Source organism: Saccoglossus kowalevskii, chromosome 1 (genome assembly GCF_978046115.1).
Source record: "Saccoglossus kowalevskii chromosome 1, keSacKowa6.1, whole genome shotgun sequence".
Taxonomy (NCBI): domain Eukaryota; kingdom Metazoa; phylum Hemichordata; class Enteropneusta; family Harrimaniidae; genus Saccoglossus; species Saccoglossus kowalevskii.
This window is the reverse complement of record NC_140641.1, coordinates 8,709,703-8,737,565: the sequence shown is the minus strand read 5'-3', so window position 1 is coordinate 8,737,565 and position 27,863 is coordinate 8,709,703. Positions and strand designations below refer to the sequence as shown.

Here is a 27,863-nt window from a genome sequence, read left to right as displayed (position 1 = left end):
CAACTGCAGTATGAAAGCACTGTGGGTCTACTGGTCCATGGAAGCATGAAGCTACGTTTACAGTGCACACACTTCATCACCCATGACGTACAGTAAACACTCTTGACAAAACAGAAGTGCTAAAGGTCAAGATAGAAGAAACAATATTGTGATAATACCACTAGTAACTATCAACAAATGCATTGCATGCAGCTGGGAAGTCAAGATTGGCGTTTTAAATTGGATACTTGGTGAAAACTAGAAACACGTGTGTGAGGCTGTTATAATGATGTATCCCGACTGTCCAGCGACCATATATGTAGTGGGTCAATAACAATACGTCAACGTATGCTAATATAATCAATTGTGCATAGCCATTACTTAGCGGGTCATTGATCACACCACAATGACTGTGCAGCAAGGGCATACCTTACCAAGAAAGGTCAGTGGTAAAAAACATCAATACCTCTCTGCAAGCTGAGTACAGGTAATGAATTTCTATATATCGACCAGACATTAATAGGGCTTCACTCGTTATGAAAAGGTGTGACGTCGACGATTTTGAAGAAATCCAACAATTATTACCCTGTTTTTAACGCCTCTCATTAGGAATTGGATACCTTTTAGTGTCTGTGACTCGTTATGTTAAACTAGTCTACTCTCACCAGCAGATACCACAGTGCACGAAGGAATCGAGTGGTGTACAGTGACGTCGCTGGCTGTGTTCTTACGACGGTATGCACTTGTTTTACTAATTATGCATTCACCTGCCGTACCGTGAGGATTTTAAAACGGTTGAGTCGATTATAATCTACATTAAGCCAGGCAGAAAAGCGTGCACTCACTGCTTATCACATTTATTGACAGTTCATACATGATGGCGGATGTACACATTCTCTCTTTCATTCTTTTATGTTGTGTTGCCATTAACTTTGCGCTATCTAGCAATGACGTCAATGATGACGATTTATTGATTACCCTGAGTGGAAATTCGGTTATTCGTGGTAAACGCGAGACAGTGTTGGACAAGGTAGTCGACGCGTATCTTGGCATTCCGTACGGTAAAGCACCTATAGCGGAGTTACGATTCAAAGCTCCTCTCAAAGTTGATGACTGGGATGGGGTACTTGACACAACTCAGTATGGAAACGCTTGCTATGGATGGATTGACAACTACTATGGTAATTTCTCGGGAACACAGATGTGGAATTCTAAACAACCTCTAAGCGAAGATTGTCTGAATTTAAATGTATGGACAACACATCCAAGACCTGAAAATGCCGCTGTGATGGTTTGGATATACGGCGGCGGTTTTTACAGTGGTACTTCGGGGCTGGATGTGTATAATGGAAAGTACTTAGCTGCAGAAGAAGGTGTGATTGTGGTTTCTCTCAATTATCGTCTGGGCCCATTAGGGTTTCTATACCTGCATGAACACACACCAGGAAACATGGGGTTGCTAGACCAAGTGCTAGCTTTGCAGTGGGTTCAAGACAATATCATTAATTTTGGTGGCGACCCTACTAGAGTTACAATATTCGGAGAAAGCGCTGGATCCGTTAGTGTTGGAATGCATCTATTATCGCCATTAAGTCGTGATTTGTTCAACTATGCTATATTAGAAAGTGGAACACCGAACAACCCGTGGGCGTCTGTTAGTCTGGAATTAGCAACGGATCGAGCCAGTCGTTTAGCACTCGCCGTTGGATGTTACAATGGCGATTTTAGCATAATGCTATCTTGTCTACGCCAGGTTGGCCCACAAGAACTTGTTAATAATCAATGGGAGGATTATGGCGTTTATGTGTTCCCATTTGTACCAGTGGTAGACGGCACGTTCCTTACTGAAACTCCGCAATCATCTTTAGACAGACACTCTTTTAAAAACACCTCTATTTTGATTGGATCGAATCTCAACGAAGGAAATTTCTTTTTGATCTACGGTACCAGTGGCTTTAACGCATTCACTGACAGTTTGTTAAACCACTCACTGTACCAGCAAGCAACAAAGGAAAGCTTTCAAGATTACAATCAGTTCGGCCTTGACGCCATATCATTTCAGTACATTGATTGGATGGATCCAGATAATGACACAATGTTACGTAATGCGGTGGATGCGATGGTTGGTGATTATAATATTATATGCCCTGCCAACCAATTCGCAACGTCGTATGCTCGAGTTCAGCAAACTGTTTATAAATATTATTTTACTCAAGTGTCATCCAACTCCCCCTGGCGTGATTGGTTGGGCAGTCTCCATGGTGATGAGATCGCCTATGTTTTTGGTATTCCTTTGGATATAAGTACTGGATTCTCGACACAAGAAATACAACTTAGTAGAAAAATCATGAAATATTGGACGAATTTCGCCAAAACAGGGTAAGAACAAAAACGCTTATAAATTAATTTATTTGGCAGTCAACTACTTAATAAATTGAATTAGTTCTCAAAAGCATTGTGACAGTGTTAAGTGTAAACGTTCACAGTAAGAAAAGACGTGGATGCAAAATTTGCGTTAATGTACGGTGACGCCATTTGTACGGATACGAATGTGGTTTTGATCGGTCTATGGGCGAGTCGACCCGCATACCGGACTGGAACATCCTTAAATGACGTCATTAATTGGTATTTCCGTAGAAGTTAAACACATTTATTACAACATTCAACATCATAATAGCCCTTAAAACCCCGAAACGGAATAACAAGAATGTCTTGATTAGTCACGATATACAATTTGTTCACCATATGTTACAATTTCAGATATGGCATAATAATTCTAGCATAGCAAAGCGTTCTAATAGTAACAGAATAACTGCAATTAACAAATGTAAAATACAAATAGGCTGGTCATTCAAACTGTTTTAATTCAACATTTTAGGTATTTTCGTAAGTGTCTACTTGAAAACACGGGTTAATTGTCCGTGGAAAATAATCAACAGAATGCTCCTCTTAAAACTGTTCAATTAGATTTTATTTATTTAATTTCTCTGTTCTGTGTCATGACCTGACAAATAAGTTCCCCCAGGCGGCGTCGTAATTCGTCCTTTCTATGACCTGACAAATAGGGTCTCGAGAGGCATTGTAATTCGATCAAAACGTTAGATATATTACACCTTATGTACACCTTCGTGTAATTGGGTCGTGGTATTCTTAACCATAGCACTGTGTATTCATTGATACATTCGGCAAGTATGTTGATAACTCAGTTTAAATTGAAAAATTTACTTTTTACATTATACAGTTTTCCTAATAATTGCCATATAGCGAAGAAACATGACAAAACATTGTAAATGTAACAATTTTCAGCATCTGAATATCGCCCCGTTTGATTAATACTAAGACCAGACTTGCCAATGCTAGAGTTTCATTTTAAGAAAAAATAAATCTTTCAATTGAATCGGGGCGTTATGGATATAGTATTAATTGTGTTTATTTTCTCATAGTAACCCCAATACAGGCGATGAGTGGCCAGTATATACGCCGACTAGTAAAGAGTATTTAATTCTAAACACCGATTCTTTAGACGATGTTAAAGTTGGTATAGGTCTCCGTGCAAATAAATGTGGATTCTGGGACTATTATTTACCCAACCTCAATATTCAAACAGGTAAGAACGATCACACACTGCACTGCATCTAGTCTAGTCTAACATGGTACAAACAGGTAGGAATCGGCATACACTGCACTGCATCTAGTCTAGTCTAACATGGTACAAACAAGTAGGAATCGGCATACACTGCACTGCACTGCATCTAGTCTAGTCTAACATGGTACAAACATGTAGGAATCAACATACACTGCACTGCACTGCATCTAGTCTAGTCTAGCATGGTACAAACATGTAGGAATCAACATACACTGCACTGCATCTAGTCTAGTCTAGCATGGTACAAACATGTAGGAATCAACATACACTGCACTGCATCTAGTCTAGTCTAGCATGGTACAAACATGTAGGAATCAACATACACTGCACTGCACTGCATCTAGTCTAGTCTAGCATGGTACAAACATGTAGGAATCAACATACACTGCACTGCACTGCATCTAGTCTAGTCTAACATGGTACAAACATGTAGGAATCAACATACACTGCACTGCACTGCATCTAGTCTAGTCTAGCATGGTACAAACAGGTAGGAATCGGCATACACTGCACTGCATCTAGTCTTGTCTAGCATGGTACACACAGGTAGGAATCGGCATACACTGCACTGAACTGCATCTAGTCTAGTCTAGCATGGTACAAACAGGTAGGAATCGGCATACACGGCACTGCACTGCATCTAGTCTAGTCTAGCATGGTACAAACAGGTAGGAATCGGCATACACTGCACTGCATCTAGTCTTGTCTAGCATGGTACAAACAGGTAGGAATCTGCATACACTGCACTGAACTGCATCTTGTCTAGTCAAGCATGGTACAAACAGGTAGAAATCAACATACACTGCACTGCATCTAGTCTTGTCTAACATGGTACAAACATGTAGGAATCAACATACACTGCACTGCACTGCATCTAGTCTAGTCTAGCATGGTACAAACAGGTAGGAATCGGCATACACTGCACTGCATCTAGTCTTATCTAGCATGGTACACACAGGTAGGAATCGGCATACACTGCACTGCATCTAGTCTAGTCTAACATGGTACAAACAGGTAGGAATCGGCATACACTGCACTGCATCTGATCTTGTCTAGCATGGTACAAACAGGTAGGAATCGGCATACACTGCACTGCATCTAGTCTAGTCTAGCATGGTACAAACAGGTAGGAATCAGCATACACTGCATTGCATCTAGTCTAGTCTAGCATGGTACAAACAGGTATTAATCAACATACACTTCACTGCATCTAGTCTTGTCTAACATGGTACAAACATGTAGGAATCGGCATACACTGCACTGCATCTAGTCTTGTCTAGCATGGTACAAACATGTAGGAATCGGCATACACTGCACTGCATCTAGTCTAGTCTAGCATGGTAAAAACAGGTAGGAATCGGCATACTCTGCACTGCATCTAGCCTAGTCTAGCATGGTACAAACAGGTAGGAATCGGCATACACTGCACTGCATCTAGTCTAGGCTAGCATGGTACAAACAGGTAGGAATCGACATACACTACACTGCACTGCATCTAGTCTAGTCTAGCATGGTACAAACAGGTAGGAATCGGCATACACTGCACTGCATCTAGTCTAGTGTAGCATGGTACAAACAGGTAGGAATCAACATACACTGCACTGCATCTAGTCTAGGCTAGCATGGTACAAACAGGTAGGAATCGGCATACACTACACTGCACTGCATCTAGTCTAGTCTAGCATGGTACAAACAGGTAGGAATCGGCATAGACTGCACTGCACTGCACTGCATCTAGTCTAGTCTAGTCTAGCATGGTACAAACAGGTAGGAATAAATATACACTGCACTGCATCTAGTCTAGTCTAGCATGGTACAAACAGGTAGGAATCAACATACACTACACTGCACTGCATCTAGTCTAGTCTAGCATGGTACAAACAGGTAGGAATCGGCATACACTGCACTGCACTGCACTGCATCTAGTCTAGTCTAGTCTAGCATGGTACAAACAGGTAGGAATAAATATACACTGCACTGCATCTAGTCTAGTCTAGCATGGTACAAACAGGTAGGAATCGGCATACACTACACTGCATCTAGTCTAGTCTAGCATGGTACAAACAGGTAGGAATAAATATACACTGCACTGCATCTAGTCTAGTCTAGCATGGTACAAACAGGTAGGAATCGGCATACACTACACTGCACTGCATCTAGTCTAGTGTAGCATGGTACAAACAGGTGGGAATCAACATACACTGCACTGCATCTAGTCTAGTCTAGCATGGTACAAACAGGTAGGAATCGGCATACACTACACTGCATCTAGTCTAGTCTAGCATGGTACAAACAGGTAGGAATAAATATACACTGCACTGCATCTAGTCTAGTCTAGCATGGTACAAACAGGTAGGAATCGGCATACACTACACTGCACTGCATCTAGTCTAGTCTAGCATGGTACAAACAGGTAGGAATCAACATACACTGCACTGCATCTAGTCTAGTCTAGCATGGTACAAACAGGTAGGAATCGGCATACACTGCACTGCATCTAGTCTAGTCTAGCATGGTACAAACAGGTAGGAATCGGCATACACTGCACTGCACTGCACTGCATCTAGTCTAGTCTAGTCTAGCATGGTACAAACAGGTAGGAATAAATATACACTGCACTGCATCTAGTCTAGTCTAGCGTGGTACAAACAGGTAGGAATCAACATACACTACACTGCATCTAGTCTAGTCTAGCATGGTACAAACAGGTAGGAATCGGCATACACTACACTGCACTGCATCTAGTCTAGTCTAGCATGGTACAAACAGGTAGGAATCAACATACACTGCACTGCATCTAGTCTAGTCTAGCATGGTACAAACAGGTAGGAATCGGCATACACTGCACTGCATCTAGTCTAGTCTAGCATGGTACAAACAGGTAGGAATAAATATACACTGCACTGTATCTAGTCTAGTCTAGCATGGTACAAACAGGTAGGAATCAACATACACTACACTGCATCTAGTCTAGTCTAGCATGGTACAAACAGGTAGGAATCGGCATACACTACACTGCACTGCATCTAGTCTAGTCTAGCATGGTACAAACAGGTAGGAATCAACATACACTGCACTGCATCTAGTCTAGTCTAGCATGGTACAAACAGGTAGGAATCGGCATACACTACACTGCACTGCATCTAGTCTAGTCTAGCATGGTACAAACAGGTGGGAATCAACATACACTGCACTGCATCTAGTCTAGTCTAGCATGGTACAAACAGGTAGGAATCGGCATACACTACACTGCACTGCATCTAGTCTAGTCTAGCATGGTACAAACAGGTAGGAATCGGCATACACTGCACTGCACTGCACTGCATCTAGTCTAGTCTAGTCTAGCATGGTACAAACAGGTAGGAATAAATATACACTGCACTGCATCTAGTCTAGTCTAGCATGGTACAAACAGGTAGGAATCAACATACACTGCACTGCATCTAGTCTAGTCTAGCATGGTACAAACAGGTAGGAATCGGCATACACTGCACTGCACTGCACTGCACTGCATCTAGTCTAGTCTAGTCTAGCATGGTACAAACAGGTAGGAATAAATATACACTGCACTGCATCTAGTCTAGTCTAGCATGGTACAAACAGGTAGGAATCAACATACACTACACTGCACTGCATCTAGTCTAGTCTAGCATGGTACAAACAGGTAGGAATCGGCATACACTGCACTGCACTGCACTGCATCTAGTCTAGTCTAGTCTAGCATGGTACACACAGGTAGGAATCGGCATACACTGCACTGAACTGCATCTAGTCTAGTCTAGCATGGTACAAACAGGTAGGAATCGGCATACACGGCACTGCACTGCATCTAGTCTAGTCTAGCATGGTACAAACAGGTAGGAATCGGCATACACTGCACTGCATCTAGTCTTGTCTAGCATGGTACAAACAGGTAGGAATCGGCATACACTGCACTGAACTGCATCTTGTCTAGTCAAGCATGGTACAAACAGGTAGAAATCAACATACACTGCACTGCGTCTAGTCTTGTCTAACATGGTACAAACATGTAGGAATCAACATACACTGCACTGCACTGCATCTAGTCTAGTCTAGCATGGTACAAACAGGTAGGAATCGGCATACACTGCACTGCATCTAGTCTTATCTAGCATGGTACACACAGGTAGGAATCGGCATACACTGCACTGCATCTAGTCTACTCTAACATGGTACAAACAGGTATTAATCAACATACACTTCACTGCATCTAGTCTTGTCTAACATGGTACAAACATGTAGGAATCGGCATACACTGCACTGCACTGCATCTAGTCTTGTCTAGCATGGTACAAACATGTAGGAATCGGCATACACTGCACTGCATCTAGTCTAGTCTAGCATGGTAAAAACAGGTAGGAATCGGCATACTCTGCACTGCATCTAGCCTAGTCTAGCATGGTACAAACAGGTAGGAATCGGCATACACTGCACTGCATCTAGTCTAGGCTAGCATGGTACAAACAGGTAGGAATCGACATACACTACACTGCACTGCATCTAGTCTAGTCTAGCATGGTACAAACAGGTAGGAATCGGCATACACTGCACTGCATCTAGTCTTGTCTAGCATGGTACAAACAGGTAGGAATCGGCATACACTGCACTGAACTGCATCTTGTCTAGTCAAGCATGGTACAAACAGGTAGAAATCAACATACACTGCACTGCGTCTAGTCTTGTCTAACATGGTACAAACATGTAGGAATCAACATACACTGCACTGCATCTAGTCTAGGCTAGCATGGTACAAACAGGTAGGAATCGGCATACACTACACTGCACTGCATCTAGTCTAGTCTAGCATGGTACAAACAGGTAGGAATCGGCATACACTGCACTGCACTGCACTGCCAATAGTCTAGTCTAGTCTAGCATGGTACAAACAGGTAGGAATAAATATACACTGCACTGCATCTAGTCTAGTCTAGCATGGTACAAACAGGTAGGAATCGGCATACACTACACTGCACTGCATCTAGTCTAGTCTAGCATGGTACAAACAGGTAGGAATCGGCATACACTGCACTGCACTGCACTGCCAATAGTCTAGTCTAGTCTAGCATGGTACAAACAGGTAGGAATAAATATACACTGCACTGCATCTAGTCTAGTCTAGCATGGTACACACAGGTAGGAATCGGCATACACTACACTGCATCTAGTCTAGTCTAGTCTAGCATGGTACAAACAGGTAGGAATCGGCATACACTACACTGCACTGCATCTAGTCTAGTCTAGCATGGTACAAACAGGTAGGAATCAACATACACTGCACTGCATCTAGTCTAGTCTAGCATGGTACAAACAGGTAGGAATCGGCATACACTACACTGCACTGCATCTAGTCTAGTCTAGCATGGTACAAACAGGTGGGAATCAACATACACTGCACTGCATCTAGTCTAGTCTAGCATGGTACAAACAGGTAGGAATCGGCATACACTACACTGCACTGCATCTAGTCTAGTCTAGCATGGTACAAACAGGTAGGAATCGGCATACACTGCACTGCACTGCACTGCATCTAGTCTAGTCTAGTCTAGCATGGTACAAACAGGTAGGAATAAATATACACTGCACTGCATCTAGTCTAGTCTAGCATGGTACAAACAGGTAGGAATCAACATACACTGCACTGCATCTAGTCTAGTCTAGCATGGTACAAACAGGTAGGAATCAACATACACTGCTCTGCATCTAGTCTAGTCTAACATGGTACAAACAGGTAGGAATCAACATACACTACACTGCATCTAGTCTAGTTTAGCATGGTACAAACAGGTAGGAATCAACATACACTGCACTGCATCTAGTCTAGTCTAGCATGGTACAAACAGGTAGGAATCGGCATACACTGCACTGCATCTAGTCTAGTCTAGCATGGTAGAAACAGGTAGGAATCGGCATACACTGCACTGCATCTAGTCTAGTTTAGCATGGTATACACAGGTAGGAATCGGCATACACTACACTACACTGCATCTAGTCTAGCATGGTACAAACAGGTAGGAATCAACATACACTGCACTGCATCTAGTCTAGTTTAGCATGGTACACACAGGTAGGAATCGGCATACACTACACTACACTGCATCTAGTCTAGTCTAGCATGGTACAAACAGGTGGGAATCAACATACACTACACTGCATCTAGTCTAGTCTAGCATGGTACAAACAGGTAGGAATCGGCATACACTACACTGCATCTAGTCTAGTCTAGCATCGTGTGAATATAACACATTTGTAAATTACAACCTTGTTTCTTTATGTCCCACTAAAACTGATATCTGGAGCCAGTCTGAGCCGTAAAATCGACCTTAGTAAACGTGAATGTATGCAATATTATACTTAACTCGTTAGTTACACAACGTATACAATGGTGAGAGATTGAGATTCATTAGGTTATTGGATACGCTTTAAATAGCTTGGCGACGGAAACGTGATATTTTGTGATCTTCACAATTAAATAATATGTCATCTCGTTAAGTTCTGTCGTGCATAACAATGACAGTTTCGTTATTCAATTCAACGATTTTTTTTCAGCTGACATTGAAGAGGCTGAGAAACGGTGGAAAGAAGAGTTTCATCAATGGAGCACCAAATATATGGGCGACTGGAAAACCGAATTCCAAACATATGTCACGTATAAAGGTCAAGTCTGTAGCGCTATTAATGATCCGTAGTGTACGATGATATGCGCCTTGTTAAGTGACACGATCGATCGATGTTAAGAATCAACTATTGAGCGTGCTCAACATAATTCAGAGAAAACTCGATCTGAAAGGATTTAATTTTTTTTCTATTTTTTACTGTATTGATGGAGTTCGGCTTACTATAAAATTATCACCCTATTCCCACGTCCATGACATACAAACCTATTATGTGATGTTGATATCTACATAAAAGTGTCACGATATGTCCATGACATACAAACCTATTATGTGATGTTGATATCTACATAAAAGTGTCACGATATGTCCATGACATACATCCGTATTATGTGATGTTGATATCTTAATAATATTTTAAATAATAATATTTTAAATCCAACTTAGTTTTCAAAGAGTTCAAACCGCCTAGATTCAAATCCTCTTTTCCTATCTTATAAGGGCGTTTATCGAGTAAGTACTCCACAGCTTTGCTTTTATTTACTATCTTTAGCAGAATAGATTTCCCTCCTTCCTGCAGCCTTTTCTATAGTCGTTTTTTGGCTTTATGCTTCCCCTCCCCTCCTAAGGTCTATTAAATGCAAACACTAAAGATTATGTAAAAATTATGGCAAACCATGATATTTTCAATGCACATATAATACATTTTGTAATCATGTCAGAGCCAAAACTGTTAATGTTTCTTTGTTTGTTTGTTGTTGTTGTTGTTTTTTTTTTTTTTGGGGGGGGGGGGTCAGCATGTTTTAAGTTTTAAAATATAATGTGGGGGGGGGGGGGTCACCCACTTTTTTTTATTTGATAGGGGGTGGGTCAACTGAGATTTACAGCTGGCAAAATGGAATCTGCCGACCCCCCCCCCCCTAGGCCGAAGTAACTGACCAATCCCTAAAACATCAACATTCGGTCATAACAAAATTGTTTCATACTCACATCTTGTTCGATGTAGTAATTAAGAGGTTTGGTTACGTGAATGTAATGTTAAAGCCTTTGACGGGAGAACGTCGGATTAAAGCGCGATGGTCGTCGCGCAGCGCGTGTTCGAATTTCATGTAAATAAACAATGTATTTTACACGCGTTGTGTACGTCGCTAACAGTCCTATATCGAACAGGACGCGGCACGACGACTGCCGCCCTTTAAGATTTTCCGAAATACACGTTAATATATATATATATATCACATGGCCCCACATCAAACGCGACGTAGTGCGATGACAATTGCGCTTTAAAGGGAACGAAGTAGCTAGATCAAAATCAGTTTAGGATAAAATATATTTGATATTTATAAAATGTAATTATTTGCTTTTTAATTATATATTGTTTTCTTTTATACTAAAACGCCCCAGAATGTATCGCTTTTATAAACATTGTCAATGACAATATCATACAATGTTTTCAATAAAATATCGCATGATATTTTAACTTTAAGAGTCAAAGAATTTAATTTATATCGTTACGTTATATAATAATCTGTAGTATATTAAAGTGAAGACAGCAAGTTACCACGTCACATCTGAGACGTTCATTTATCCAGCGATTCCATTGATCGCTTAGATATATTCAAACAGGATTATTCATTTGCGGACAGCATTATTTTTTTTTCGAATCCATTTATTATGTTTTCCCACGAACACCTGGGAAAGAGGGCGCGTGTCATTGAGATGTGCGTAGTTCGCTTTCTGTGTGCATATCCAGTTTATCTTTTAGGTTGTGTTATGAACACTGGCGTACTATGGGAACCGCTGCTAAATTATTTGACAAGTTTTCACACAAAAAACAGATTAACAATAAGTATAAAAAGTCCACATACAATTGACTAACAATGTAAAGATTAATTACAGACAAATTTTGACACGAAATAGTGTCTTGTTATACTATCCACTAAAATAAACGCACATGTAAAATCGGTAGAAAACTGCATATATGTTAGAGGTCACGTGATATTGCAGAATTATACAAGTAATAATATTTTTATCCTTGTTAATTTCATAATTCTTCTTTATCAGTAAACATTAACAATTAAAATTTGTAAATACATAAGTAAATTGAGATACAGTCTTATGTGTAATAACAACTCCTTAATTTCCGTGAAAAGCAATATTATCTTAAAACAGGATTGCTGAGTGTAAATAAAGGTATATGCTGCAGTTGTACGCTACTCCGGTATAATCAAATACACAATTGCAACATACACTTTCTATGTGAATTTTTGTTCATGATTTGTGAAATACTGGTGAAATTTAGATAGCAATAATTACAAATTTATTTATTGGGTGATATTTTATGCGTGCAAGTCGACCTAATTTAAATCTAGTCAATCTACAGTTTATGGTTGCATGCACTAGATTGCCAAAGTGATAAAGTAGGACTATCGAGTAGTTATGTTTGATTAATGTATCGAGTTTGATTTTGTAATTCTCTGATATCTAAAGACTAATATATTGTCGTTAATAATTTAGACTATATACACATATGCTTCGTCTGTGGTATTAAATCAAAACTATTCACTTTTAGAATATTCTCTATTGAATTTAACAATGTGTATTTTATTTGTTCGCAGTATACTTGTATTATCTATGCATAGGTGTGTTCATAGCAACTATTTTACTAGTGTAATTCTATATTTATTCGATAATGGACGTTCTACCAAATATAATATTGTATATACGTATATAACATGGCTTACTTTGGCCGCTTATAGTCTATGCATTATTGTTACCAACGTGTTTGTCAAAATTAAATTTGTTTTATTATTCACTCCCACAATGCACTCAACAAGTAATAATATATACTGATATTTGTATAAATATTTCTCTTGTAAGGGTATGTATATAATTTTTGTATCCATATTTGAAGACATATGATACAGTTAAGGCGCTCGAGTCGAAATCAAAATTATACTAAGTTGTCATGTTCGTTAGCAGACGATTCTTCGAGATACCAAATTCTCGAATCACATGAAAAATGGTCAAAATTGTCATTTTTCCCATTGGTTTCTATAGTGTAATTATTTATTCATACCTAAAAATTGTGTTCGTTGACATGGGGTGAGAAAGCCGTATATTATTATTGAATCCAAATATTTCAATATATAATTCAATGAGTTTCCAGGGTGGTAATAATTTTCTATTTTATACAATGGGAGGTTATCTCCCACAATGCATTGCATATATGTGCAGTAACATGCTCAGTAGAGCAAAATTTGAATTCGACTCAAACTGCCTTAAGTAGGATTCCCTACTTTGCTACATGTCGTATGATCTCCATGGTAATTTGTCTTCATTTTATTAACAAATTGGCAAATGTTAAAATCCTAAAATGACGGATTTGCATGTCTCAGTATTTTGATGTATTCTGATGATATATAGCCATAAAGCTACAGCGCAAATGAAATAAATCCAATTAATTTTGTATGCACTGTGCCGCAATGTAAGGTTATGCTTGTAGCATTTCGTATGGGGCCAACGGGGGATATTTTGTGTGCTCTTTTTTGGTTAATTTAGTTATGCACCAAGATACTCAGGGCGCAGTCTGACTAATGCATAATGACATGCTGTCTGCTTTGGCCTCTTATGTTTAACCCGAATCCTACCCTTCAAATGGGTGACCTATCGATCTTGAGTGGCCACAGAAGGCACAGAATTTGGGCCAGTCATGTTACAGATTTTGGCGCCCAAAGGTGAGCCATTGAGGGCACTGTTCACTTGCATAAGAAAAGTCAATATAGAGGGCACTGTTAACAAAATGTATAGCAGTGTCGACAAATGCAAAATCCCTTTCACAGGTCATCCATGACCAAACTAAGAATCAGTGCTCATGTGTTAGAAATAGAAACTGGAAGACATAAAAACATTGCCATTTCAAACAGAAAATGTAAGTTTTGTCAATTAAATGAAATAGAAAATGAAGAACACTTCCTCCTTAAATGCGGCCGTTATAAGAAAAAATATAACCTTCTCAAAAATTTGCTGCCACCTTTCACACTTTCTGACATAGAAAAAATAGTTGCAATACTAAATAGAAGAGAGTACTGAAGAGAGTACTACCAGCTGCCTCAAAATAAATAAAAACATTTATTTTAATGTATTATATTCTATTAATAACTTTGTTTTATAATTCTTGTAATTTTATTTTATTTTTTCATAGCTATACCTTTATTGTATTCTATAATGAAAGTCCCATAGAGAATACGATAACAATACCATCCAAACGCGTAAAAATCTCCCCACCTCTCACCAAAATATATTTGACCCTCTCATTTATGTGCAGAAAAATATAACTGCCATCCCAAATGCGGAAAATCTCCCCAGCCCACGAACCTCAAAGCCTGGATCCGCCGCTGTCTATATGTATAGGAAACCATTGCCAAATCACAAAAAGTATTTATAATTGTACTTAGATAACCACATCATGAATAATATAACTCTGACGTCAATTGTTTATCAAACGAAAACTCAATAATTTCGGATCCAAACAAACATCTACCCATATATAGTCATGACACCATCAAAAATGTCCACGTCCCATTTTCTCGAATCGGACCATGAAGTTCGACCCAAGTGCAGTCATTCCCGAAATACCCCATGTCAGTTACGGAGATTAATGAACGGACAGTGTTTACGTAAACAAATGCCTAACTGTCTTAATAAATACAGCTATTATCTTTACGTGAAATAGGCTTCATCGGAGATTCAGTTGATGATCCTGAACAAGTTTCAAGCATAAATGTTTAAAGAAGAAAAATACTCGTAATCTACCACACATGACACAGTGTCGAAGACAAACACGTCCGCGATAAAAGAAATCCCCAACTCCCGTGTGATGAAATTTAGAAAAAAATTGGAATTTATAAGAGAATTGGGTTGATAAACATGGACCACAAACTCTGAACAAAGTTAATATTAATTTGAAAACCATACCGACTGTTTTTCGCTGACTGATCACGTGACTTAAACTGTGGACAAGGTACAGAGAAGTCTACAAAATTAACAAGGTTATATACTGGCGAATCCATCACTGGCGCCACTACGCCATTTTCCTATTGATATTTTACTGAATTCATCTATTGGAATGTACTGTTAGTCGTCATTTCTTTTTACTAAATGTCTTGCACTACTGATCAATATACTGCAGCTTGTAATAGACTGGCCGTGCTTGTAGAAACTGCCATTGGAGATTCGAAGGTGTTGACAGCGCCCTCACATAAACGAAGAAATAGGTGGCCAATCTATAATGTGCTTTTGTTTTTATGGTTTAAATTTAGGTTCAACTTAGGCATATCTGTCCAGAAAACGCAGTGCTTCTGTGGAAATGACAGTTAATGTGAACAAAAATATTACAAAATAATTCTCATGACCTGATTTCAATCAGGCTTTTAATTCTGTTAATACAATGTATGTGCTGTGTTATGTATGGTTGACCGGGCTCACACATTTACGGTACCTCTTGTACCTTAACTAGCTCATGCCCAACCAGTTAACTATGTTCTTTGATTTACATTTCTAAAATTGCCTGTGATAGAACGTATATATCCATGGGCTACTTATAACACAGGAACCCCTAACCCTCCATACAGGACCGAGTGTCAGGTGTTAGGATAAATACAGTCATGCGATCCCCCAACCAAGTTGAACAGGCAGTTTCACTTTCAGGATTAATGGTTGCTTGGAGTTTCTCACAAATAGTTGTCTTAGTTACATTTTGCCTTCAATATCAATATGATTACTGCATCACCAATTTTACAGGATGATTCACACCAATTTCTACTGTGCAGAGTTATGATTGAGGGTTGCGGGTGCTGCCATATAAATCTTATCTCCAACACACAGTCCTTTATACTGAGTTAGACGAACAATAAGCAGTACTGAGGTATCTAAGTAACTTAACCTGGATGACCAATATGCATAATATGGTCACAACAATCCTATCAACTTTATTTCTTGTAAAACAACTGTAAATCCTCTCCTCAAGCATGCATTGAAGTTCCATATATACAGTATATGCTCGGATTCTGTTGCATAAAATATGCATAATTGAATATAAGGTGAAATAACAACATCTGGCCATGTTCTAATTGGTGATTTGAATCATGTAATTGTTAAACTCACTCATAGAAATAATGCGCAAGTTTAGTGGAAATAACTATTCAAGACTTTTGGAAATTATTGGTCAATCTCTAAAAAAAGTTTATTTCTTAAAAGATACATTAAATCTATAATTATATTAACAATGTTGGGGGAACATAAAATGTACTCTGAAATGAAATATATTTAGTCCAGCATTGGAAGACAGTAAAATAACCCAATATATACAGCAATAATTGTCTCAAATAAAAATGTATCTTTTTTGAAAAATGCCTAAATATAAAGACAGCAAATAAAATCTACAAATAAAGCACGATACAAAATTGAAAAAAATTATATCCCCTTCAGAGGAAACTTGATTTGGTATTTGTCGATAAGACTGAAAGACAGTACACTAAAAAAAAAAGTACATGTAGATATGAGCTTCATATGGAACTTAACAAAGTCTTAGTGTATGCTAGTAAGCAAGACTTAAATTATTGGTATTGTACATATATTATCAGATCTGTATTTACGATTGCACAGTGATTGTAACCGTCATATTGAGCCATTCAAGTTATGACATCAAGAAAAACTGTTATGAGATAAATTACATCGAAGGACTTTATATGATATCATCTCTGAGGTTTGACTGAGTTCTAAATTTAATATACCATGGTTACTCTATTAGAGGTGCATTAGCATAGTAAATACTTTGTTACTGTCGCCACCATAATGTTCTGAACACCGAAACAGCAACATTGCCAGCTAAGTTGCTGACTGGATTGCAATGAAAACCTGGAGACTGTTACGGACAAACCGAACTGAACAGGAGACGCCAAACTAACAGCATGGGGGAGGCGCTCAGACACATTGAATATAAATAAAATATCACAATGTGATTGCCTAGCAATGTTGCTGTTTTGGTGCTTTGAACGATATGGCAGTGACAGTAACATCAGTCTGGATTACATTGGATGCACTTCTAATTTAGGAAATATAGTATAAACTACAATAAAGAATCTTGATATATTTTAAAATATTATTGATTGATTGATTTGTGTTTTAAAGAGTTATACTATATATATCTATATTTACAATTGTACACCAGTATTTGAGATAATGACCTTTGAAGTGGTTGGTATTGATGCACTCTATAGTCTACTTACTCACAATGCTTTATTCTGGGCTGATAGGACCTAACATAAACACCCTAAATTAAACAGTCACTTCCTGATGAACAAGATAAAATATATTAACGTTAACAATTCAGTAATTTTGTTTCTAATATGGTTAACATGCTATCATCACCTGCTTGGTACCATACTGGTTGGTTAGAGATAACACGGCAACATTGTCTGTATAAACTTTAGGAATAATATATAACAATGACATGAGGATGAGAGCAACCAACATCCAAGGAGCCTGGCAGAGAGAAGCCAACATCCAGGGAGCCTGGCAGAGAGCAGGCAACATCCAGAGAGAATGGCAGAGAAACCAACACAACGCCAACCGACTTTCTCAAATGGTCGATTCTCCATTTCTTACATCTTAAGAGTGCAAGTTTGTCTAGAACAGCAGACAAGTACAATGGACATGTTTGACAAAATGTTTACAGGTCAGTACTGTTTCAGCATATTTCACAACAAAATGGTGGAGGGAAACTTACCCTCCTTGAAATAATTTGATAAGAAATGACAGTTAGGTACACCACCAATATCATTATATGGTGTGACTAACAATTTAACGCAAATTGCTTTCAAAAGCAGTCACTAACGGTGCTCGTGTTGGCAGCTTGAATAAACAGATAACTGCATTCTCATATATTAAGAAGAAATACCACTGCATTCCAATCTAAATAAATGCTTGGAGATCAAAAATTGACTATGAACTTGAGATGTGACATACTGAAAATAAATCCTACTCAAAGTCATCATGTGTTACTCAAATAGATGAAATCACTTCTATTGCACAATGATTGCTTAATATTTTTTCTGATGAATCAAACCATCATATAAATATAGACTTAGAATATTTTATGCTGAATACTAAATTCAATTTTCTGTGTGTAAAACATATATATATTTGAAATGTACAGTAAATAAGTGCTGCATACACAGTTCACAACATCTTTTTGAAATCCATTCTTAAGTTTAGGATATAATATATAGTATTGTTGAAGTATTGAATGCACCATACACGTCGTCTCATTCAGCATATATACATTTATTTTTTGCAAGCTCTAATACATACTTATACAAAACACAAATTGTCCCCAAATTATAATAGTCATGAAAATTGAGAGTTTTACCAAATATTTTACATTTATTTTATATTATTTTTATATTTTAATCTTTCAAATTTTTTAATTGTTTTTTATACATTGGAAAAGGATCCCAGTCTTGTACAGATACAACTAATAACAAATAATCACAGTTTTCTAAAGTTTCTTCTCTCTGATGTAACACATGATGATTAGACTAGGTATTGTCAACACACATTCATGCAAATCGCCCAAAATTGGCAGTGTTATATTAGTTAATTATTCAGGGATGGAAACGTTAGACCTGTCAAGCCCACGAGTTATACTTAGAATTTCAATAATTGAACTAATGTTTATACATAATGTGAGATATAGCAGATCTAGAGGTTTCACAGAATGAGGGGGGGGGGGTCAAGTACTAAGCAGTGATGTAACCAAAAAGCATTGAAACTGGATAGAACTGGATAGAACCAGATACCAAAGACTTTGCACAGTGACTGTCGTATCACAGAACACATTCCATAAATATGCGGGAAAGCAAATCTGTGGCAAGTTAGCATTTCATGATTGGTCAAAATAAATGTGAACATCTGGTTAAGTGAATATATGCGTAATCATTCTGCTCATACATTAAGTGTAACACCACTACCAGCACTGCTCTGGCTGCCTTGACTAGCCATCGATATACTGGATCTAGAGGCTCTTTTAGCTAAGGACTCTAAATAACTTGCAGGAACCCATCCTTGTTCTTTATTTGATACTTGTTTAACAAACCACCATCCATCATTACCAACTTTTAGCACTTCTACAATGTCACCTTCTTTCATTGATAACTCTCCTTTTTCAACTTGGTTGTATTCTGATAATGCTGCATATTGATTCATTGTTATTGCCTGCCAATAAATACAGATCGTTTATGACATCATAGTCCCATGGTAACAATGTCCAAGTGATATGTATGTGAGTATACTGGTGACATCACAGTCTCTATGGTAACAATCTCAATGTGATATGTATGTGAGTATACTGGTGACATCACAGTCTCTATGGCAACAATCTCAATGTGATATGTATGTGAGTATACTGGTTACATCACGGTCTCTATGGTAATAATGTCCATGTGATATGTATGTGGGTATACTGGTGACATCACAGTCTCTGTAGTAACAATGTCCAAGTGATATGTATGTGAGTATACTGGTGACATCACAGTCTCTATGGCAACAATGTCAAAGTGATATGTATGCGAGTATACTGGTGACATCACAGTCTCTATAGTAACAATCTCCATGTGATATGTATGTGAGTATACTGGTGACATCACAGTCTCTATAGTAACAATCTCCATGTGATATGTATGTGAGTATACTGGTGACATCACAGTCTCTATGGTAACAATCTCCATGTGATATATATGTGAGTATACTGGTGAGTTTACAGTCTCTATGGTAACAATGTCCATGTGATATGTATGTGAGTATACTGGTGACATCACAGTCTCTATGGTAAGAATGTCAATGTGATATGTATGTGAGTATACTGGTGACATCACAGTCTCTATGGTAACAATGTCCATGTGATATGTATGTGAGTATACTGGTGACATCACAGTCTCTGTGATAACAATGTCCATGTGATATGTATGTGAGTATACTGGTGACATCACAGTATCTATGGTAACAATGTCTATGTGATATGTATGTGAGTATACTGGTGACATCACAGTATCTATGGTAACAATGTCCATGTGATATGTATGTGAGTATACTGGTGAGTTTACAGTCTCTATGGTAACAATGTCCATGTGATATGTATGTGAGTATACTGGTGACATCACGGTCTCTATGATAATAATGTCCATGTGATATGTATGTGGGTATACTGGTGACATCACAGTCTCTATAGTAACAATGTCCAAGTGATATGTATGTGAGTATACTGGTGACATCACAGTCTCTATGCCAACAATGTCCAAGTGATATGTATGCGAGTAACCTGGTGACATCACAGTCTCTATAGTAACAATCTCCATGTGATATGTATGTGAGTATACTGGTGACATCACAGTCTCTATGGTAACAATCTCCATGTGATATATATGTGAGTATACTGGTGAGTTTACAGTCTCTATGGTAAAAATGTCCATGTGATATGTATGTGAGTATACTGGTGACATCACGGTCTCTATGGTAAGAATGTCAATGTGATATGTATGTGAGTATACTGGTGACATCACAGTCTCTATGGTAACAATGTCCATGTGATATGTATGTGAGTATACTGGTGACATCACAGTCTCTATGGTAACAATGTCCATGTGATATGTATGTGAGTATACTGGTGACATCACAGTATCTATGGTAACAATGTCTATGTGATATGTATGCGAGTATACTGGTGACATCACAGTATCTATGGTAACAATGTCCATGTGATATGTATGTGAGTATACTGGTGACATCACAGTATCTATGGTAACAATGTCCATGTGATATATTCAATACATACCTTACACATATCTCTACCACTTTCACTCATATCATCATCAGTAAATTCATCAGTGGACCAACCTTCCAGATCACTTTCTTCACCCATCTCATCACTTGGCAGTGGCGAAGCATTGGCATTTGTTCTATCAATAGAGGGCGATCTTCTGTGTCTTCTTATTACATTACCATTTCCATTAGCTGGTGGCGGTGTGTTAGGAGAGGGCAACCTAATTGGAGCAATGTGTAAATTAGAAGATCATATGACATAGTTCCTTACTTTGTTCTCTGCATAATGAGAGCTAACAAGTAATTAAGTAAGGGTTAATCCTCAGTGACATTTACAAGATTCTACCTACAGTATGGTTTATAATTGTAAACATCAATTTATTATGATAGCAATTAAATCATTTTACCTTTTTGTCCTCCCAGGCAGTGATAGATGTTTATTTGCATTCTCAATATTTTGTATTGTTTTATCGCTTGTGGATTTCCTTCTTGTAGCTAGTGATGAAAATAGAAAAATTTAAATATACTGTTGTTATAGCAACAATCAATATCATCAAGTCGTATTTGTTATACACATGTGCATAAAAACATACATACAAGTAAAAGTATAGCATTGTGTGTTACTATGGTAGCAAACATCATTATACCCCGAGGTTCAATGTTAAAATAAAAGAGACACTTGTCAAATGTCTAATCCAGTTATGATGAATTACAGAAGAACTCTCACCTTTAGCTGCTTCAAACTGACTTTGTAATACTCTTCTAATTTCGCGAACCCAAGCATTTTTTATTTCAAATGTTGGTGCCTACAAAAATAAGGAATCATAGTTCAAACCATGGTATTGGATGGCCAACCATGGTAGTTAAATACAGTGTTATGCTTCAGTCAATGTATTAGTTTAAATCATGGTATTGGATGGCCAACCATGGTATTGGATGGCCACCCATGGTAGTCAAAGACTTTGTTTTGGTTCAGTCAATGTACCAGTTTAAATCATGGTATTGGATGGCCAACCATGGTATTGGATGGCCACCCATGGTAGTCAAAGACTTTGTTTTGGTTCAGTCAATGTACCAGTTTAAATCATGGTATTGGATGGCCACCCATGGTAGTCAAAGACTTTGTTTTGGTTCAGTCAATGTACCAGTTTAAATCATGGTATTGGATGGCCAACCATGGTAGTCAAAGACTTTGTTTTGGTTCAGTCAATGTACCAGTTTAAATCATAGTATTGGATGGCCACCCATGGTAGTCAAAGACTTTGTTTTGGTTCAGTCAATGTACCAGTTTAAATCATGGTATTGGATGGCCACCCATGGTATTGGATGGCCACCCATGGTAGTCAAAGACTTTGTTTTGGTTCAGTCAATGTACCAGTTTAAATCATGGTATCGGATGGCCAACCATGGTATTGGATGGCCACCCATGGTAGTCAAAGACTTTGTTTTGGTTCAGTCAATGTACCAGTTTAAATTATAGTATTCGATGGCCACCCATGGTAGTCAAAGACTTTGTTTTGGTTCAGTCAATGTACCAGTTTAAATCATGGTATCGGATGGCCAACCATGGTATTGGATGGCCACCCATGGTAGTCAAAGACTTTGTTTTGGTTCAGTCAATGTACCAGTTTAAATCATGGTATTGGATGGCCAACCATGGTAGTCAAAGACTTTGTTTTGGTTCAGTCAATGTACCAGTTTAAATCATAGTATTGGATGGCCACCCATGGTAGTCAAAGACTTTGTTTTGGTTCAGTCAATGTACCAGTTTAAATCATGGTATTGGATGGCCACCCATGGTATTGGATGGCCACTCATGGTAGTCAAAGACTTTGTTTTGGTTCAGTCAATGTACCAGTTTAAATCATGGTATCGGATGGCCAACCATGGTATTGGATGGCCACCCATGGTAGTCAAAGACTTTGATTTGGTTCAGTCAATGTACCAGTTTAAATCATGGTATTGGATGGCCACCCATGGTAGTCAAAGACTTTGTTTTGGTTCAGTCAATGTACCAGTTTAAATCATAGTATTGGATGGCCACCCATGGTAGTCAAAGACTTTGTTCTGGTTCAGTCAATGTACCAGTTTAAATCATAGTATTGGATGGCCACCCATGGTAGTCAAAGACTTTGTTTTGGTTCAGTCAATGTACCAGTTTAAATCATAGTATTGGATGGCCACCCATGGTAGTCAAAGACTTTGTTTTGGTTCAGTCAATGTACCAGTTTAAATCATAGTATTGGATGGCCACCCATGGTAGTCAAAGACTTTGTTTTGGTTCAGTCAATGTACCAGTTTAAATCATAGCATTGGATGGCCACCCATGGTAGTCAAAGACTTTGTTTTGGTTCAGTCAATGTACCAGTTTAAATCATGGTATTGGATGGCCAACCATGGTATTTAATGGCCAACCATGGTATTGGATGGCCAACCATGGTATTGGATGGCCAACCATGGTATTGAATGGCCAAGTAAAGTTATACATGTACCTGTATTACATAGACTTCACTTCTTCCATGTAACCACAATTCAAATTTTCTTTTATCAGATTTGATATTTTCAGTCATTCCAACATCACACATCTAAACAAATGAAAATTCAATTATTAACAAAAAAGAAAAGTCAACTAAATACCATATTTGCACTAGAAGAAGTGATATCAGTAATGCAAACAAATTATATCCATTGAATACAGGATTAAAATACGACTTGCTAGACCACAGACATACAACTGCCATTTACATGCGCTTATTTGCCTCTGATAGAAAAAAATATGGTTCATTACAAATAAGGGTTCCACTGAGTTCTTCAAAATTAATTAATTTTAAAATTACTTGATATATTAAATAACCAGATTCCCGGTTGCTGGACTGGCCCAGCCATAGTAATTTTCTTGTTTATATATTTTTATAATAAGTCTTTTCTTTTAAATCTTGGTTCAACAAAAAATCACTATGACTGGTCTATTCTGAGGCGAATATACAGTGATGTTAAAAAACCTGGTGGTGGTGGAACACTAGATAAGTAGAAAGTGTGCACATAAAAATAAAATTGTCAGAGGCATGTATGCATTCCCAGTAAAACAAGACATGTCATGTCATGTCATAACCCCCGCTCAGAAAACAATTTAAAACTGATATTGAACTGGATTTGTGTCAGAGTGAATTTATTCATTGTGAGCTGTACTAAAATTCCGTTATTAATTGTTCAGAATTGATGTGGAACAATTTTAGGGGGGATGGGGTAAAAAAATATAAATTGTCTCAGAAAAGCTAAATAAATAATTTGATCAACATATAACTTGATGTGCATTTGTAAACCCTTATTACCTGTCTGTGTACCAACTTTGAACAAAACTGGATGACACATATCTGAGAAAGAACTGGTAACTACTAGGAAACGTTTTTTTTATAGATTTTTGGAGACAAAAATAGCCACCAACCACTCAAAACTTATTCAATCAAAAAATAACTTGATGTTTACCTGTACGTCATCAATGTCTGTTTCTGTACCAACTCTGAACTGAATTAGATCACACATGTGTGAGAAAAAGCTAGTAATCCATATATGCACACATACACACACGGACGTACGGACACGACTCAATTCATAAACCCTAAAAAAGACAGTTGAGAACAATAGAATGCATGCAGAATAAGAACGTAATATACCTTGATGAAGTTTTTATAACTGTACGTTGTTTTATCAAACGGTCCTTCATCTTCTCGTCGTTTACAAAACAAAAATAACTTTTCATAGAGGAATAAATGTCTTTGCATTGGTTTGAATCTTATATCTCGAATGTTATTCTTCTTATGTTCAACCCAAACACTGAAGGATCCTTGCATCAAGAGTTTGCCTTGTTCTGAGAGATTCCCCTGCAATATAAAATTAATTCATAATTAATTATTTACAGTGTTGTGAAAACGACAGCAATTTACATATGTATACTGATGATTCAGTGGTTCTTTTAGCAGGTTTATTCCTAGAATATCCAATGTGGTGTTGTGAAAACAAAATGTTTATATTAGCTGTAAAAGTTAAACAATGTTGATTACAACTCACATGAAACACACTTAATTAGACCACTATGAAATATATACAGTCCATTGTGAGAAGATGTTGGGAGTCAAGATTTTTGAAGATCTCAAATGGGATGAACAACTCTCCAACATCATCAAGTTGAAGAAACTGAAGAACTATCTACCTTGCAAATTTGTTTTGATTACTTTTTTATCACATCTCACTGTTGTTACGCATGCTGTGATTGGTTGAGACTCGGTCACATGACATTGAATAAAAATGGATATTACATGGTATATTGCCCGCCAAGTGGATATTACATAGAAATATCACATGGATGACGTCATTTAAACTACTGTGCAATGACACTGCGCATAACAAATTGTCGTTCTCTGCACTGGGGCTGCCCCGACCGCTGTTGTTTTCAAGATTTTAAAGGAACTTTAGCCATTCGAAATAGACAGTGAACGTGCAGCGCGTTCTACGCTGTGAGCATTTCTACGTGTTCCACGCCGATGCTAACCGAAAACACTCTAAAGCTGTGTGGCTTGTGAATAGGTGTGGTATGTTTGTGAGAAAGTAATTTCAGTCACTTCCACGGCACTCTGACATTTTTATCTGTAGAGTGATCAAATAACTTGCGTTTGAGAATTTCTCAATTCATTTCAAAAATATAATTCTTGATAATTTGAGGGATTCACACTGCTAAAACACGGTTCAAATAAAAAGACTATCCATGGCTGAAAATAACATTTACTGAGTGTATTTTGTTGTTTTTTTCAGAAAACAATGTATATATGTTATTGAGTAATGTGAAACTTGTTATAATAGATAAAATAAAATATTGCATACTTCAAATAGAAGTGTTGTTATTTTGTGAGAGAGCGGGTGTGAGTGATGTATGGTAGCTGTGATTGTCAAGGTGGATGTCTGTTCGATGTGATAAAATAAATAACACATGGTTATTCGGGCAATATCATTATTTGTTGTCTGCCCTCGGGCTGTTGTTCATGACAATAATACAATATTATGGTCATGACCACCATCCTTTGGGCAGGCAACAAATAGTGATATTACCCTCACAAGCATGTGTTATTATTTAAATAGTGCCATTCTTATATTATTATTGCCCAGTATGGGTACAATTTTATGAGTAATTAAAAAACAGATTTTAATATTACATGCAAGAATTGCATGCAAAATACTTAATGCTGTTTACATGACCCTCAAAAAACTATTTTACTGAGACTGTGTTACTTTATAAGCACCCATTTATATAAATAACTTTCTTTTTCTGAGTTCCAGAGCTACACAGTCAGCTTCTACTTATGCATTGTATCTAGGCACAGGACATTTTTTTAAAAATATAATCAGAGGAAAATTTTACTCAATTGGAGATTTACTTTCCGGTAGAAAGACAAAAGACTATCAAGTTTAAATAATGGTTATTATTATATATCTATTGCCATAAGTTACAGCATGCCGTAATGTTATGGTATTGCACTGGGTATTTTCATCCTACCATATTAGTATACATGAATTCCAATATGATAGACTTACCTCAAAGCCAGTGATTCGTAACTGATGCATAGAATCATTTACATATTTAAGTACATGTAACATTGAATCTAATGCTTCCTGTAAAGCTTCATAACCTTCTTCATTGTGAGAATATTTCAACATTTCCTGAAATAAACACAAGAGGAAGTAAAACTAGTGTCAAGATAAAAATAAATCCTATGACCACAAAGACACAATATTACAGGCCCTGACTATACCGTGAATACAAAACATGATTAAGAATACAAATGATGATATGTCATATTCACCTAAGAGTGATGGTAATCATACAAACCTTGAGTAATAGTTGATATTTTGTTATTCTTTGTACAGGCTTCAATAAATAGGCACTCAGTGGCAATCTATGGTTTAGTCTTTGTTGACATTCCTTAGGAAGGTAGATATGGAATAAATATTCAGTTAATATTAGTTATAATTAGTTTTAATTAGTTTTATCGGCTACTATTAGTGTAACAATAAGTGTAGTCAGTTAATATAAATATAGCTACTATAAATGTAGTCAGTTAATATTAGTATAGTTAGTTACTGATATTGTATTCATGTAATAGTACAGTAGTTAACTGTTAGTATAGTCAGTTAATATAATACTAGTATTTAGTTAATATTAGTATAGTTAGTTACTGATATTGTATTCAAGTAATAGTACAGTAGTTAACTGTTAGTATAGTCAGTTAATATAATACTAGTATTTAGTTAATATTAGTATAGTTAGTTACCGATATTGTATTCAAGTAATAGTACAGTAGTTAACTGTTAGTACTGGTATAGTCAGTTAATATAATATTAGTATTTAGTTAATATTAGTATAGTTAGTTACTATTAGTGTAGTCAGTTACTGTTAGTCTAGACATGCAGTTAGTAATATAGACAGTTAACTGTTATTGTAGTCAGTTAATATTATATTCAGTTAATCATAATATAGTCAGTCATGATCAAATGTGAATTGCAAATAATTCAGTGTTTTTTCTCACCTTAAAAAAATCATTGTCATTGCCACATTCACGCCTAAGTATTTCAGACTGTGGTTTATTCTGACAATAAATGCTATATAACTTATCTAATTCATTTTTCTGTAATAAAAACAAAAATTGAAATACATGAAATGTATATATCATTGCTAA

General features: G+C 37.2%; 2 protein-coding genes across 5 annotated transcripts in view; one reads left to right on the top strand and one right to left on the bottom strand.

Moving 5' to 3' along the window:
- The first annotated feature begins 752 nt into the window (after window positions 1-752).
- LOC100373345 (cholinesterase-like) lies at window positions 753-10,586 on the top strand. Its single transcript, XM_002730437.4, has 3 exons — window positions 753-2,358; window positions 3,423-3,586; window positions 10,193-10,586. The coding sequence occupies exons 1-3, from the start codon at window positions 854-856 to the stop codon at window positions 10,330-10,332; spliced, it is 1,809 nt and encodes a 602-aa protein (XP_002730483.2). The 5' UTR covers window positions 753-853; the 3' UTR covers window positions 10,333-10,586.
- A 5,890-nt stretch (window positions 10,587-16,476) lies between these two features.
- Window positions 16,477-27,863, bottom strand: part of LOC102805359 (guanine nucleotide exchange factor DBS-like) — a 42,220-nt gene continuing 30,833 nt past the window's right edge. For all 4 annotated transcript variants that reach the window (XM_085498659.1, XM_085498660.1, XM_078012297.2 and 1 more), the window contains 9 exons: window positions 27,714-27,812; window positions 27,017-27,109; window positions 26,722-26,847; window positions 24,810-25,016; window positions 23,628-23,720; window positions 21,863-21,941; window positions 21,543-21,630; window positions 21,149-21,356; window positions 16,477-19,533 (listed from right to left, as the gene is read on the bottom strand). In XM_085498659.1, coding sequence (XP_085354785.1) covers window positions 19,264-19,533; window positions 21,149-21,356; window positions 21,543-21,630; window positions 21,863-21,941; window positions 23,628-23,720; window positions 24,810-25,016; window positions 26,722-26,847; window positions 27,017-27,109; window positions 27,714-27,812 — 1,263 coding nt within the window. In that variant the 3' untranslated portion in view covers window positions 16,477-19,263. The remainder of the gene's footprint in view (window positions 19,534-21,148; window positions 21,357-21,542; window positions 21,631-21,862; window positions 21,942-23,627; window positions 23,721-24,809; window positions 25,017-26,721; window positions 26,848-27,016; window positions 27,110-27,713; window positions 27,813-27,863) is intronic.

Excerpts from the sequence above, each read along its gene's own strand:
- LOC100373345 (XM_002730437.4), top strand. The coding sequence starts at position 854 with ATGATGGCGGATGTACACATTCTCTCTTTCATTCTTTTATGTTGTGTT. Across the intron at positions 2,359-3,422 it reads ACGAATTTCGCCAAAACAGG|TAACCCCAATACAGGCGATG; the intron begins GTAAGAACAAAA and ends ATTTTCTCATAG. Across the intron at positions 3,587-10,192 it reads CAACCTCAATATTCAAACAG|CTGACATTGAAGAGGCTGAG; the intron begins GTAAGAACGATC and ends ATTTTTTTTCAG.